Consider the following 17,443-nt stretch of genomic DNA (forward strand, 5'->3'; position numbering starts at 1 on the left):
CACCAATTAAAGCATGTCCTTCCCGCTTCATAGTTCCGTATAGAGGGCAAAAGCCACCTCAAAGATTAAGGATTTTATTTGATTAGTTGTTCTTAATAGAGTTTACACTAACAATCTGTTGTCGAGTAGGAGGCCTTTTACAACCTTATTTAAAAACAAAAAAACAAAAGAAAGTGAGTTCATTAAGGAAAAATGTAGAAAAAAGGAAAACAAGCAACCCTCTTAATCAGAACAGACAATACAAAAGTAGAAAAAAGAAAGGAAAAACATCAATCAAGCCACCAAAGAAACCAATCCCGTTGAATGTCAAAAAAGCTCACTCCCTTGAAGCACCTAGAACTAATACCACAAAGCAAGGCCATCTAATGAATCTTATCCCCAAGTAAGGAAATATTCAGCTTTTTCCCAGAAAAAAAATACATGAATTATGCTAAACCCCACAACACTGCAAAAAATGCACATCCTCAGAATACTGCAGCATCTTTCTTGGTTCTCCCTGCCAAGTCACAAAAAAGATATCCAACTGTAGAATTATTAGATATCTGTCAGCATTTATTAGAGGCTGATCTTTAGGAGATTTACAGCTAACAAATCAGTTGATTTGTTAGCTAATTTTTGGTTCCACGATCCTAGGTGATTTGGGTAGCATGTTACTCGATTTGCTGCTTTCCATTTTAAATAGGATATTCTATTTTTAGTAGGTTGTAAATATCCCCAGTAAATAGATGAGAATTATCATCTATTTAAAGGGAATTTAATCTTTTTCATAAGTTAGTGGAATATTCAGTTTTCTTTTCCACATTTCAACTTGGCTTCAGAGCATCCTCTGAACCCTAATCTTCCCATATGACCAAATACAGTATGGCCACCGGGAGACGCGACTCCACCTCTTTAGCCTCAGACGTCACCACCAATCAGGAAGCCATGGTCTCAGGCAACAGTAGCAGTTCAGATAGCAGCCTCATGCCCATTACAGGACACAAACTTTATGGGAATTACTATCTCCAATGGTCCCATTCCATGATGATGTTTATATGCGGAAATGGAAAGGATGATTATCTCTCAGGAGTTGCAGCCCAACCAAGCAAGAAGCAACTAGAATTATTGCAGAAAATGTTCAGCCAATCTTCAGCAGCCCCAACTACTGTGGTTGGTACCAGATCTTTGGCAAACAAAGGTAATTTTTTAAGTGCTCTTAATGTTAAAAAGAAGAAGCTAGGTCCATGGATTATAGACTCAGGAGCATCGGACCATATGACTAGAGATAGAAAAATTTTTTCTACTTATAGTCCATGTTTTTAAAATTTAACAGTTAGGATAGCAGATGGTTCATTCTCAAAGGTGGCTGGTACAGGTTTTGTTAAAATTTCAGAGAACCTAACAATTAACTCAATTCTATTAGTGCCAAATTTGGATTGCAATTTACTGTCTATTAGTAAACTCACTCGGGATCTCAATTGTGTTACTAAATTTTTCCCAAATATGCGTGAATTTCAGGTCTTGGATTTGGGGAAAACGATTGGCAGTGCTAAGATGTGTTCAGGGATCTATCTTCTCGAGGTTAATGATCCTCCTCAAGGAAGAACTCACAAATCCGATGGTTTAGTGCACTAGAAAAGAAAGGAACATGGGAGATCACAGAATTACCAATTGGAAAACGTCCAGTAGGTTGCAAATGGATATTCACTGTGAAATACAGTGAAGATGGAAGTGTTAACCGATTCAAAGCTCAGCTGGTAGCAAAGGGATTCATTCAATCATATGAAAAAGAATGGAACATGGGAGATCACAGAATTACCAACTGGAAAATGTCCAGGAGGTTGCAAATGGATATTCACTGTGAAATACAATGAAGATGGAAGTGTTAACCGGTTCAAAGCTCGGCTGGTAGCATTCATTCAATCATATGGAATCGACTACGAAGAGACATTTGCCCTTGTAGCCAAGTTAAATACAGTGCCCGTGCAGCAAATTTAGACTGGCCTCTTCACCAACTAGATGTCAAGAATGTTTTCCTCAATGGAGACCCATCTGAAGAACTCTACATGGAAATTCCTCCTAGATTCGAGACACAAGCTACACACAACAAAGTCTGCAAACTTAGAAGATCTTTATATGGGTTCAAGCAATCCCCAAGAGCCTGGATGGAGAGATTCACAAAGGTAGTTAGGAGGTATGGCTATTCTCAATGTCAATCAGATCATACACTATTTGTTAAATACTCTCTTGAAGGAAAAATTTCTATCCTCATTGTATATGTGGACGACATCATTCTAACAAGAGATTATGAGTAGTCTCAAAAGTCTTCTAACTAAAGAATTCGAAATCAAGGACCTTGGAAATCTCAAATACTTCCTAGGCATGGAAGTGGCACGGTCAAGGAAGGGAATCTTTGTCTCCCAAAGGAAATATGCTCTAGATCTTTTGAAAGAGATAGGGATGCTCAGATGCAAGCCAGCAGATACTCCTATGGATTCAACAACCAAACTAGGAGCCAAGGAAGGCAGTGCACCAATGGATAAAGGCAGATAATAGATATCAAGGACTAGTTGGAAAACTTATATATTTGTCTCACACCTGACCTGATATTGGCTTCTCTGTCAGTATGGTGAGTCAATTCATGAACAATTCCAATGAAGAATATATAGAATCCTACGATATCTGAAGCCAACACCAAGTAAAGGATTATTTTTTGAGAAGAATCAAAGAAGAGATATTGAAGTATTCAGTGATGCAGATTCGACAGGATCAATAGATGATTGAAGGTCAACTTCTGGGTACTGCACATATGTGTGGAGAAACCTAGTTACATGGCGAAGTAAGAAGCAATCAATATTGTCAAGAAGCAGTGCAGAAGCTGAATTCACGGCAATAGCACACGGCATCTGCGAAGGAATATGGCTAAGAAGGCTTCCAAAGGAATTAAAGATTTCAGGTCAAGAACCCATGAAGATGTTCGGTGACAATCAGTCAACCATCAGCATTGCAAAGAACCCAGTGCATCATGATAGAACAAAACACGTGGATATTGATCGACATTTCATAAAAGAAAAAATAAAGGAATAATCAAGATGTTGTATTTGCCTACATGTCTCAAACAGCCGATATCCTTAACAAGGCTCTGCCAAGAAATAATTTTGATGATCTGAGTTCCAAGCTGGGCCTCATCAATATTTACAGCCCAACTTGAGCGGAAGTGTAGAATTATTAGATATCTGTCAGCCTTTATTAGAGGCTGATCTTTAGGAGAATTACAGCTAACAAATCAGTTGATTTGTTAGCTATTTTTGGTTCCACGATCCTAGGGGATTTTGGTAGCATATACTATTTAACATGCTAATAAACCAAAAGGCTCATCCCATGTTTTCCAAGCAAAAAAATCACAATGCAAAAACAAATGAGAAGTTCTTTCTCACATGTTCCTTCATTGCTCCTTTTCATGGAGGGTGTGGAATATTCTTTTTGGCTAAATTGGAAAGAGTGGAATATGTCCTGAGTTAGAAGAGGAATTATTGGCTATATCATTTGCAGGTTTTGGAGGAGTAAAGATAGTCTGGTGTTGTGGAGGTATGTAGTTTTTTCTGTTTTGTGGGGGGATTTGGTTGGAGCGGAATGCTTGAATTTTGATGGGAAAGGATTCAGTATCTGGCCCCTTGTGGGATTTTTGCAGCAGGATGTTTCAATGTCTCTCTTTTTTTCAGACTAACATCGTGATTAGCTGGCAATGCTGTCTGGACAGTTCTGATTTTTTTCTTTTTTTTTGTTCCTCTATCTTTGAGGAGGAAATTTTTCATGATCTTTGTTGTATTTCTTGTTCTTCTTAATAAAATCTCTTCTTTTTTCGATCAAAAAAATAGATGTTTGGTCCAAAAAGTATTTAATAGGGCAGGTTTGGCATGTGGGAATGATGTCATTTATAAAATGAGTAAAGCCCGATCTTCTTTTAGTTGTCGTACGGAACATATACCTATGTCTATATCTATATACATGTATATAAACACGTGCCTGTATATCATGTTTCTGTTTCTCTTTTGGCTTATTAATTGTCCTTAAGAGGGGGGCTTTTGCAAAACTGTTTCTTTCCTAGGCCTAATGCCAACAATGTAATTTGGATAGCCATGGCCAATCATGTACAAAAAATAGGTATGGCGACAGGTATTATTTTGATTTCATCTTTGTTTCTAATTCATCTTAGGAAGATTTTTCATTCCCATGTGTATATTTTTTCTCCTTAATTGAAAAAAAATAATAATAATAATAAATAAATAAAAGACAACAACAACCTGACTAATTACCAAACATCAAAACACACACACACACACACAAAAAAAACAAATAAATGAAATTTGGATATATCATGTCTTACACAAAAAATGAATCTTTATGCAACAACCCAAAATTTGCTTAAAGCAGAAGTTTTGTTCCCAAAAATTTCACCTGTGGTGTTTCACCAGTACGGTAGAGCGCGTCCATGTCTAGACATTGATTCTTGAAGGCAGGGTCACCATGGGAGTCCCCAGCCAAACCAAGCAATTCATCCTTAAATAGAGAACACATCAAGTCAATACTTGAAACCAAAATAGACAAGTCATAATTATTAGCAAAATTAATTTAAGAATGTGGCATCACTCAGAATACATAAAATAGAAACACATCAATGCAACCACTACAATAAGAACCACAGAGCATTTTAATGCTTTTTACAAAATGAAATGCCTCTTAACAGCTAGGAGAGCTAGTGAGTTAAAAGCACAAGGGGAAACCAAAGATCCTGTGAACCAAGGTGTAAGCATACATAAACAATATCCATTAAATTGCAAGCAAAGGAAAAGAGAGATAGAACTAAGGAATCGAGAAAATAGTTACAATGAACGCTTGTCCAGAAATGAACTACTCTTACCTATCATTGTACCATTTCCATAACCAAAGGTATTGCAATAACTTGTTTGCATATCTGGCATGCCTCCTTAATCTGCAATTCTCCCTCCACCCCCCATCAATCCCTAACAGACTTGATGATCAAACTTCCAAAAACCATTGCCTTTGCATTAAAAAAAACAGGTGTCCCAATTTGTTTCCTTCAGCCACAATACCTTTAAAAACTTCCATCTCCCTTGCCCCATCAATCTGTGATTCTCTGCCATTTTTCATGGCAAATTTACAATTCAAGAATCCACCTCCCCTTTGGCTCCTTCAAGAATCCAACATAATGATAAATAAAAGAACATTTTCTTCCCTAACCCTGAATTCATGACCTCCCTAACCAACAAGTAATTCCTTTTTTCTTTTGTAGGAAAATAAAATTATTGAAGACGAAAGATTATACAAAAAAAAGCATAAGTCATCGTCATTATACATGAAAAGAATCAAAGGAAAAAAATGCCAAAACAAACTGCATACAATCACGCTAAAAATCTGAAAAAACAGCCATCTAAAATAATCAGCTACACAAATGCACAAGGCGGCCATATACTGAATCCTGTTCCAGAGCATAAGTGAAGACATCTACCCCATGAAAATATGAGCATTACTCTCCAACCAAATATCCCACAATAGAGCAAATGTCCTGCCCCTCCACAAAGCTAAACCATCTCTACTCCTCTCAAAACCTATAAAAGAAATAGATAATAAATCTTCCACTGACTCCGGACAAACCCAAATATCTACAAATAACTAAATAATTTGTTCCAGACCCTACAATAAGAACAATGCAGGAACAAGTGAGCTGCAGATTCTAAACTGGCAAAATATAATGAACAAACATAAAGCTTTAAAGGATCTCCTACTCTGCAGCATCTATTAACCTAACCAGAGAAAAGTTTAAATCATAGGGGGCACTTGGCCTTCCAACTGATACGATAAAGTAAAAAAGACAAGTTTTCATGGAACAAAATTTCCAAAAAAGAAAAAAAAAATAGAATAAAATAAAAATAAAAGGACTCGTAGGTATGCTCCCCTGAAGGATGTAGAACCCAGGACCAACAGTCCCTCCTATTAGATGAGTGACAACTTCCCAACAAGCACAACAAAGTAGAGACCTCCACCTCCTCCCAATCATTAAGAGATCTACAAAAATGAAAGTCCCAAGAAATCTCATCCCTAGTTGAAATACAAAAGGAATGAGTAGTTCCATTGTGCAAAGAGGACAACCTGTGCAAATGAGCAAAAGAAGTACAAAGCAGACCATCACCCTCCCAAATGTCTTCCCACAAACGAATGCAGTTCCTATTCGCCAAAATAAATTTGGTGTATGGAATAAAGGAAGGATAAATCAGCAAAAAACACTTCCAAGCACTCTTGAAAGAACCTCTTAGTCCCATATTAGAATCCTACCATTACCCTACAAGCCAAATTTGATTTTCATAACTCTTTTCCAAATGGATTCTCAAAGGTTAAACACCAAAGTCATTTACCAACTAAAGCAATGCTTTTGGACACCAACTAAACAAGACCCGAACACCCTGCCTTTTTAGACCCACACACAATCTCCCAACAAACCAAATGATTCTTTTTTTCCCACCCCAGACCAAAGAAAACCTCTCATGACTCACTTATTTTTTGAGAAATTGCCACTGGAAATTTTTTTTTTTTTTTTTTTTTTTAATTTTTATGAGCAGTAAACAAAGTGTGTGTGTGTGTGTGTGTGTGTGTATTATATTAAGAGGGCATCATGGCAATGCCAAACTGAAGTACAAGAAATCAACCATCCTGAAGGGTGTCAAAAAATTCAAAAATTACATCAAACTCATTTGCTACAAGTCCACTATGCCAACTAGGAACCACAATAAACCACTGCTCTTTGCTGAACTGAAGCGTTGAGATTGAATTTTTGAAAACTCCTCTGTTCTTCTCTTCCCAAACACATCAGAAAGTAGCAAGAGGAATGAGAGACAAGGCTTTCCTCTTTTCCTTTGTTGCCCGAATCCCTCTCCGAGCCCAGGGCTCCCCTCCAACAGATCTAGCGGTAACCCACTGTAGTCCAGTAAGAGTTATAGCCACATTTCAAAGATTTCTAGTCCAGGGGCAATAGAGCAGGATATGGTCTACTGATTCTGCCTCAGCACTGCAAAGGGCACATCTGTTGGCAAAGGAGAACCCCCTTCTCTGCAAGTTGCCCGGGGTCAAGAGCTTACCATGAGCTGCTTCCCAGGTAAAATAGGCAACCTTGGTAGGGACATCTGGCTTCCATAATCAAGACCAAGGGGAGTGAATGTTCTTTTGACTCCCATAGAAAAAAGTTCCCTATAAAAGGATCTAACAGTGAAAATTCCTCTTGCCCAAGAACCAAACAGGAAGGTCATGAGTGTTTTGAAGCTGGATTTTGTAAAGATGACTGTAGAAATCAGTGAGCTGGTGGAGTTCCCAATCTTCCACAGTTCTATAAAAGGGGATATTCCAGAAAAAAACCCCTGATTGATGTTTGAACATGCCGACTTATGCAAGCATCATTATCACAAGCCATGTTTTAGATGGCTCAAAATGAGACACTGAGAGCCTCTGGATTACTCCACACATGCCAAAAATAAATGTTGTTTCCATTCCCCACCTGAAATCCAAAACATCATTCCAACCTTTCCCAATGTATTTCCGCACCCCTGCCATTAAAATTTTAAAAATAGATGAGGGATGCTAGAAAGACAAGCATAAATAAAAGTCCTCCCAACTGTAGAGAATAAAACACCCTTCCACCCTTTAATCTCTTAAGACACCATCTCCACCAGCCCAACAGATCTAGGATTAACACCCGACAACACTCTTGGATAAGCCAATGGCCAATCTAGCAGACCACAACCTGCTAAAGAAGACAACTCCAAAGATCCAGAATCATTCAGCTTTATACAAGCTACTCCACTTTTCCTGAAATTTATTTTTAAACCAGAAACCCTATAAAAAGTTGTAAAATAATGAGCACATTAAAAAACCATTCCTTATGATCTTCTAAGAAAAAAATAGTATCACTCACCCACCGAAGATAATACGCCACAACCCCTTCACACTCCCCACCCCCCCCCCCCCCCACCAACCCAAAACTCAGAAATCCCTCTCACAGCCATCCACTATAGCCCTATGAACCAAGCTACTCAAACCATCCACCACAAGAACAAACAGAAAAGGGAAAGTGGATCTCCTTGCCTAACCCCACTCAAGGCCCTAAACCATGATTTAGGTTTTCCATTAATAATGATATAAAAACACACATTTGACAATCATCCCCTCATCCAAGCCCCTCTCACCTTCCTCAAGAGTACTTTATCTAAAAATTCCAACAAACTTAATCAAAGGCATTATCAAAAATCCACTTTAAACATTATCCCCCTCTGGCCCAGTGCTCATGACACAGTACAGAATCTCCACCGTGTCGGGGTACCAAGCCCAAACACCCGCAACAACCTCATTAGCTACTAAAACAGCATCCACAACTTTCCTACCCCCCAAAAAAACACTTTGAACCTCAGAAATAGTATCACAAAACTCAACCTCGCTGCCAGAACCTTTGCAAAAATCTTAAATACACAGGTAAGTAGATTGATTGGCTGAAAAACTGCTAGTTTAATAAACTTAGTCTACCTAGGCTCCAAACTGATGAAAGTAGAATTAATATTCTCGACAAAATCCCATTAAAATAGAGAAAACTTTCATTAAATCTCCCAACCACATCCCGGAAATCATGAAAAAATGCCATATCAAATCACCCAGACGCTCCAAATATTACCACCTTCATCCACTCTCCACAAGAGGCCTTTCCATCTGAATTAACTTTTCTCTAGAAATAGTGCTCCAATCTAACCCCTAAAACATAGGCCTTCATACATCCTCCTGTGGACCTCCACAAACAAATTAGTTAAAAAAATTTCATCAGTTATCAAGGAAGGATCCGTAGCAGCCTCAATCCCACCACCCCACCCCACCCCACCCCACCAAAAAACCAAAACTCCGATTTACTAGTCATGTTTTTACTCCTCTTGTCAATAGCTGACCAATGGAAGAGTTTAGAATTACAATCACCCTGCCTTACCCATCTTATTTTATTTTTATTTTTATTTTTTTGTTTGCCCACAACTCCTACATTTCCCTAAAGATCACCTCCCCAAACTCATTCATCAACAACACCGTTTAGAATCTTAGTTCAAAAGACCCCCCTTTCCTCTTCTTGTCTATCCAACAAATCAAGTTCATCCAGAATGCTATTCTTCTCATTCCAAAAACTTTGGCATTCCAATATTTTTAACACTTGTTTAAGACGCTTAAGCTTTTTCATAAACCTAAACCTTCCCAATGCTTGTCAACATCTTTGCTCCAAGTATTCCTCCTTAATTCAATTTTCTTTTATAGAAAGTAAAACTTAGATTCCAAGCATGTATATAAGCTCCATTCCTGCACTTCAGCTGCAAAGCCATTCACTGATTGTGATTTTCTCATAATAACTGGATCATTCCCAACTTAATGCTGAACAAACAATAAATACAATGATCTGATATTTGATGAGGGAATTGAATCTGCACAACATTTATAGACCAAATTTCACAGGGTGCAAACTCTAATGCAACTTGTCACCCAAAGAAATAACCACTAAGTAGCTCCCTAAAAACATTCCCAGAACTCCAAAAGGATAGCTACCATGCTTTATCAGTGAAAACAATCTAGGGATGTAAAATAATAAAATATCATGCATACATTCGAGTAAGACGCTACGTTTCACTATAAAAATAATCATTAAATATGATATATTTACCTAACCATATGAACTTAACAAGAACAAAATCTGTATACTTTCCAATATGAGATCTACCTGGAAGTTCCAGAAGTGAGAGCCTACGAAATTCGCAAAACCTCCAACTTGGATAGTCACAATTTCCTTCATTCTTCCTGTCATAAAGTGACTAAATTGATTGGTGCTAATAACCAGAGGAAATTATTCCCAGCACACAAATAGACAAGAAAAAAACTAGATTTGATTAAAACAAAATGGATCTATCAAAAGCAATGAAGACTTCTTACTATCTTGTTAGGAGCAGACTGATTCAAATATTATGCTTTCTCCAGAAACATCGGTGATTAATAGGCTACATCGAACAAAAAGCTAGTTGTCAAGCAATTACAATGATAATTACGATGATAATAATAATTTCAATATATTAAGCATGCATATTTTTCTTTATTTTCACATATTTCTATTATTTTCTCTCTGACGTATGAAAATCATCATTGCACATGCTCATCAACTGTCATAAAATGTTTTTGGTATTAATTGAGGGTTTGAGACAAAACTTTAATTTTATCTTCTATTCTTTCTATTCTATTTATTTCTTTAAAAAACTTAGTTAGTAATTAATTCAAATTAGATCAGTCTAGTAGAAAAAACAGATATATGATGGAGGCAGTCCTAGTTCAAATGTTGATACTTAACTCATTAAGAAAAGACAAAATAATTGGAGAGGGGCAAGCCAGCATCCTTACATGGAATATCAATACATACACCAAAACATATTTTCAAAACAAAATTAGGAAAAAAATCCCATGTTCTTGCATCCGTGACGCATGCAAAGGCCACTTGGGCAACCTTTTGCATGTTGCTGTGATTTCGTGGTGAATCTAGATGACTATCAAGGTCTTAATTTCTAATTTGACTCAAATTTTGAAGCTCAAAAAGTACGAAAATTTTGACTTGAAAAAATAATGGAAATCAATAGTAAACCATGGACTTCTATTATGAAGCTTTAGAAATGGTTAATAGACGTAATAACATAAGTTTTAGGACTAATATATACAAATTAAATACATCTATGTTGTGTATGAGGCAGAAAATTGTAATATAATTTGCGTATAAGATAATGTGCATTAAAAATATTCAGTTAATACGAATGAAATTACTAAATGATTTAAATATTATTCATTATACAAATAATGATAGTTTAGACATGAATGCTTAGAAAAAACATGTTGTTGTAAGCTTATTTTTTCATATAATTTCAAAATCCCTTGTAATAATCTTTTTTTCAATAAAATAAAATAAAATAAATTAAGAGCAAAATTTCACTTCGCTCCTAAATCTCTCATTTGAATTTTGAGGAAATTCTTTCTATAGTAAAATTTTGACAAGTTTCGCTAAAATTCGAGATTTCGATAAATTTAGAATGATTCACTAGAATTTTGATGGAAATTATGTAAACGGAAATCGATTGCCATTTCGATTTTGAGGATGACAGAAATCGCAAATTCCGACAATTTCTTGGAAATTTAAGACCATGGTCATGATGGTAGTGTACTTGGGCAAGTGATGTAATCTCAAACTTACAAATGGTTACTCATGTGTCAGCAAGAATGTGCTAGAAAGATTGTCATTTCAGGGGAAACACCATATCCTCGAGGATGTCTTGGGATTCTAAGTGGGATTTGAGAGCCCCATGATGACCCATCGGTGAATGAAGTTCTGCGTCACCTTAACACAGAATCTAGGATGTGCATCCATGTTGGCCCTTGGGTTTATCCCCAATTTATGTCATTTTCTACTAGTTGGACTGTCACCTTTGTATGTCCATCTCAAGACGTGGATAGTCTAACTTTACCTAGCTTAATCTAGTGGGTGGCTACTAGCTCATACACCTACGCAAGGATTGTGCTATGGGTATGGGAGTCACCCACAATACTAGTGGAATGTGAGCTCAACGCCCTTACCATTCCACAGTGACCATTTGAACAAGATCAAAGGTTGTCATGCCACGACTCAAGAGACTTGACGAGACTTGACCACCACATTTGATCCATGAGCATTCCCATGTATGTAGGTGAGTATGACAAAACTTGGTGTAGTCTCGTCATTGCACGGGTATGACTTCATCACATATTTGGCAAATTAAGGCATATCCTTTCAGCCTTGGAGCTTTTCCACCCTATGACAATTGGTATTAGAGCAAGTCACTCCTTTGTGGAGCAAAATTGGATTAATATTATTGGCCTCAACTTTCTTGTTTGAACTCATGCCAGGGTGTGTATTAGTCACTTTCTCCCTTTTCATTTTGTTACACGTTATGTGGATTGGCTAAGATTGGTCTTTGATATACTACTTTGAGGAGATCAGGATGCTTGAGATTACCTTATACCCTAAGTTCAAAGATTAGGGTTTGTTTTGTAGGAACTAAGTCGTTTGAGAATACTTGATGCCTTTACAGTGGGTATTGATGCCATAAGATTTCTACTATTTTGTCGGCACTTAAAGTTCATATTGTGATCCGCGGATATTGTGTCCTTGCCACATAGTCAGTGGTGACATTCCTAGATTTATGGAATTAGACAAGGGCAAAAGCTTTTGCCAAAGGAGTCTTTCGTTTAACTTTGTCATATTTCATAAAGAGAGGTGAGGTTTTTGGATCTATGGAAAGGGGAAAGTGGTTAAAGATTTCAAGCATCTTATCCCTAATCCACAACATTGAGTTGGTCACAGTGATGACGAAAACCTGATTGGATATTTTTTTTAAAACAAAAGAAGATATCAATTTTAAAAATAGAATTTACAAGAGGGAGAATGAGAAATCTCCCGAGACAAACTAAGACTCTCCAGGACTAAACAAAAACATAAAATATGTTGAGAAAAAATCATCCAGTCAACGTGTTCCTCCAATCTCTTGGCAACTCCTTAAAGCTTGCCTCTTTAAAAAATCCATACCCAACACACCACAAAGAGGCCAAATACTTTATTTTTCCAAACCAACATTAGATTTAATTTTCTCTTAGAAGATATCCAAGTATATGTCCATCCATAAAACCCATATTACTGAGAAAAAGCCACACTTCCATGAAGTTGCCATGTCCTTTCTTCTACCAAAACCCATGAAAGATATTTCTAAAAGGTCTTCCAACGAGGGAGGACAAACCCAATTTTCTCCCATAACGCCAAAAAGCATATTCCAATTACTCCAAGCAAATTCATATTGCAAAAGAAGGTGAGAAGTTGTCTCAGAGTTCTTGTAACAAAGCACATATACATCAGGAGAGAGAGCCTTCATTGGTATCCTAATTTGCAACAAGTTATTGGTATTTATCTCATTAAGCACAACCAAGTGAAAGCCTTTATTTTAGGGGGGAACCATAGCCTTCCAAATAGTGGAGTATAGCAAGAAAAAAAATTTGGAATGAATCGAAAATTCAAAAAATGATTTGCAAGAAAACACACCTGACTGGTCCAAAGACCAAGAACGAACGCCCCTCCCTAAATATAGATTACTCCTGCTCAATAAGATAACAAAGATGACAATTCCACTGTTTCCTTATCATTCAGAGGTCTCCTAAAATGAAGATTCCGGACACCAAAGGACGTTTCATTTCGCCAGCAAAGAAAGAAGTAGATTTATTTTGTTCATAACTAAGATGAAACAGACGAGGCCCCCATGGTTTGAGTTTTGGTGGGAACAAAGCTGTGAAAATGTAACTTTTGGAACTGAGAGTTAAGTACTTATGTGCCAATGTTGAGGAGACCTTATTTTTATCCTTGCCAAATGGCATTGGAATCTAATTGCCAAAGAGCATTTGAGTCGTGTTTTCTAGAGGGAACATGAACTAGGTTGGTTGGAGGGCCTTTTGTGTTTGGTGCAACTTACTTTTAGTACAACTTGGCCAAAGGGCAAATCTTTCGGAGTTTGAAGTGAAAGGTTAAGCTCGACATGGGAAAGCCAAAGGGCAATTAATTCAAAAAATGAGCTATGATGGATTGGTTTTGGAGCTAGAATACCAAAGGACAATGGGATTTGGGATTGGCAATAAATACCAACGCTTGAGGCAAGAATGGAATAATAAGCCTCAGGGTATGGATATTGAATTGGAGCATAGATCTTGTAAGTAGTGTGTTACTTGCCATGATAGTGGATATGTAAAATGGAAAGATTGGCAAATTGTGATTCATAAAAGAGCTCGTTATGCTTTGCGAATTTTGACGATGTTAACTTTTGTATTTACTGTTCGTGTATCAACAAACATAAAAATATCTTGAAAGCAGAATGATTCACTATTGGGAAAGTGAAGATAAGGAATAGATGATCGACTTTTGGAAGTGTGAATACAGAAAGAGTTTCTTCACTTGAAGAAGTTGGGGGTTGTTGATTTTGTCTTCGGGGGTGAACATTGGGAACTCAACATAATTTTGTACCTAGTGGGGAAGCCCTCTTTTTATCGAACATGAAAACGAAGAAAGAATGAAGGGAACCTTCTCTATGAGAGTTCATTGGGAACAGGGGAATTAAAATGAACTTCTTGGGATGTGCTTCCTAGTTGGCCCTTTAGTTTATCCTCAAGTGGTGTCATCTTGCATGGATGTTGAACCTTCACATGTCTGTTCGAGTAGTGTACACCATAGCTCTAGCTAGCAAGTGGTTAATGGTTGGTACACTTTCATGAGGACCATGTGCTAGGGATGAGTGAGAGAGATTTAACTCAATACTTGTGGAATGTGAGTTCAACACCCTTACAGTTCAAGTTATAGTTTCTTGGTGACCATCTCAACGGTATCAAGGGCTATCACGCCACGGTACTTGACCATTGGATTGGATCCATGAGCATTTTCTTGTGCCCAAATGAGTACAGTTGGATGGGACTTGGTGTACTCTTGGCCAGCCGCCAGCGTGAAATTGTAGCTTGGATAGAATAAGGAAAAGGTGATTCTTTCGGCCTTCAAATTGTGCTACTACATGGCACATTGCCTTTGAGGTCTAGCTCTAATAGCAAGAATTTGGGTGGAGTGGAGCATACCCCAAGTTCAAATCTTACCAATCAAAACGAGGGGGGGGGGGCGCGGGGGGAGGGGGGAATCAGTACAAAGACAAGGTGATGGTACCCTGGCAACAGCAACTATGCAACCAAATCAAATATATTTAGGTTGTGTTTTGGAGCGTCGATTTCAGGCCTTAATTTTGGATTTGTATAGATTTGAATAATACTTCATGCAATTTTTTTTTTTTTTTCACCAAATCCAAATCCAAGATCCAAATCAGGCCATGAAGCAACGTCCTTCAAACCATGCTCCACATAAATCATCAAAATGTTGGTAGGAATACTAAACATTCGACCTACAGCTAGGGGTGGCAAAACGGGTCCAAACTGACGGGTCACCTGTGACCCGCCCGGTTAAAACTGATCTGGGTTTATGGAAGCCAATCCATTTACTATAAGGTCAATCCGGGTTCGGGTCGGGTCACCTGTTTATGCATACACATTTAACCTAAAACCCTAATAATTTCTTACCCTAACGATCACACCCACTGCTCTGTGCCCACTGGCACTGCACGCCGCCCGCACCCCAGCCAAGATTTCATGTTCAATCTCCTCAGTTCCTCTTCCGGCAGCCCAAGCAGCCCAGCAACAGCACGCCGTCGCCGCAGATCCTCTCGGGTCTCGCCGGTCGGCGCAACTCTCCTCTCGCCTCTCGGGTGTCGCCGCTACTCTCCTCTCGCCTCTCGCCGGTCCCCTTCCCTCTCACTCGCAGTCTCCCACACCCTCAGTACCTCTCAAGATCTCACATCCTCAGTCTCCCTCTCACCAGTCGCACGATCTCACCCTCAGTCTCCCCCTCCCTCTCACTCTCAGTCTCCCTCTCGAGTCACGGCTTCAGTGCTTCACTCTCATCTCATACCTCAATCTCCCTCAGTCCCTCTCTCGGCTCTCTCAACAGTCAGTCAGTCCGTCAGTCCACCGGTCCCCAATCTCCTCATCTCCATCTGCATTTTTTTTATCTTTTTTTTCACATTTTACGGTTTTTTTAAAAATTTTAATAAATAAAATAAGAGTACGTTTCTTTAAAAAATAAGTTAAAAAAAAAAATAACATATACTTATTTTTTAAACGGTAACCCATGACCCGTCCATTTATTAAACGATTAAACGGATAGGTTAGGATTTACATAAATGTGATTCGTTTAAAATTGACCCGTTTATGACCCCATCGGTTAGCAACCCACCCAGATCCAGCCCTTGAATCAATTTTGTCACCCCTACCTACACCCTAGAAGAGATGGTCTCAAATGCATAAAAATATAACCAATTAACTTTATACATAGATAAAAACAATGTAAAAGAAAAAAAAAACTAGATAATAAATAAGAGACATTGAAATGCATAAACTAGAGAAGAAGAAACAGCAACAAAGGTACCATAGCACTATCGGTGGGTGATGCACGGGCAGCGTTGTAGGGTGATGGAGAAGTTGAAGGAAGGTGCAAAGGTTCTAGAAAGATCCAATTCAACTTTGAGTAAGATTTTCATATTTAGAAATTTAAATGATAATTATATTATTTCTCTAATTAAGATTTTAATATTTTTTAGTAATTAAATTAGTATGATGTTATTTATTAATTAACAACAATCTTGTTACTAATGTATATTTACAACATATTATTATCACATTAATTTATTTTAAAATTAGCATTATAACAAAATTAAAATTTTTAGTTTATTTAATATTAATTTAAATTTATAAATAGTCCTTTTTATTCATTTCAAAATTTAATTATATGTCATTAATGATTAATAGGTTATAATAGATAACATATGATTATCATATGCTAAAATAATACTATTAATTAAATTAGTGTTTTTAATTTTTATATTAATTTAAATTAATAGATGGTTCTTCTTCTTCATTCCAAAATTGAATTATGTTTTATTAATAATTTATATATTATGATACATAATAAAATGATATATGATTATCTTCTAATATATTTTTTAAAATTATAAAATAACTACTAAATTTGTTTATATTTACAAAATTGATCTCTTTTCACGGTACCACTAATTAGTAGCCAAAAAGTTATTTTAGATTGTTTTTTAAAATTCATTTAAATAGTTATGAAAATAAAATGGCACATGACATACATTACATGTTGATGTTAGTGAAATGACATATCTTGCTAGACCATTTAGCATCTTTCATTTATAAAAAAAATGTTCACTAGACCATCATCAATGATGATGGATTTAATTTTAAAAATGAAATAAAACAATTCACCGCAATATATAATTCTATTTCCGTTGAAGTGTATGGAAGATGCGCTTGCGTTTTGCCAAGGGAGTAGGATCAGGGAAGTGGTAAAAAATTTTATTCCATTTTTTAATGATTAAGAAATGCAATTTTTTATTTTGTTTTTAGATGTCTTATTCTTTATTTTCAACTTCTTAATTTGTTTATCTTCTTTAATAAATAAAATTTTAATTCCATGTCATTCTCCCATAATCTAATTCACAAACTAACATGATGGTTAAAATAATAAGAAGCGAAAAACTATCAAATATATGAAAGAATGTTACTTTAATTTTGTATTTATTTTATAACTTAATAAATTTATAAAAATTAATTTATTCACATACAAGGCATGTGCATTCGACTAGTTTAAATAAAAAGAGGGGAGGAAATTATTGAAGAAAGTAAAAGTTAATTATCATATACTTTTCCATAAGTA

General features: G+C 36.7%; 1 protein-coding gene across 3 annotated transcripts in view; it reads right to left on the bottom strand.

The window, feature by feature from the left end:
- Positions 1-15,738, bottom strand: part of LOC131158246 (uncharacterized) — a 44,781-nt gene extending 29,043 nt beyond the window's left edge. Inside the window, exons 1-4 of one of the 3 annotated variants that reach the window (XM_058112980.1) lie at positions 15,232-15,738; positions 10,000-10,064; positions 9,791-9,867; positions 4,438-4,539 (exon numbers count right to left, since the gene is read on the bottom strand). In XM_058112980.1, the coding sequence (XP_057968963.1) occupies positions 4,438-4,539; positions 9,791-9,862 (174 nt within the window). In that variant the 5' untranslated portion in view covers positions 9,863-9,867; positions 10,000-10,064; positions 15,232-15,738. The remainder of the gene's footprint in view (positions 1-4,437; positions 4,540-9,790; positions 9,868-9,999; positions 10,065-15,231) is intronic. The other 2 variants (XM_058112978.1, XM_058112979.1) reach the window with 2 other exon arrangements.
- Between the last annotated feature and the right edge of the window lie 1,705 nt (positions 15,739-17,443).

The sequence above is a fragment of the Malania oleifera genome, chromosome 6 (assembly GCF_029873635.1).
Source record: "Malania oleifera isolate guangnan ecotype guangnan chromosome 6, ASM2987363v1, whole genome shotgun sequence".
NCBI classification, from domain to species: Eukaryota; Viridiplantae; Streptophyta; class Magnoliopsida; order Santalales; family Ximeniaceae; genus Malania; species Malania oleifera.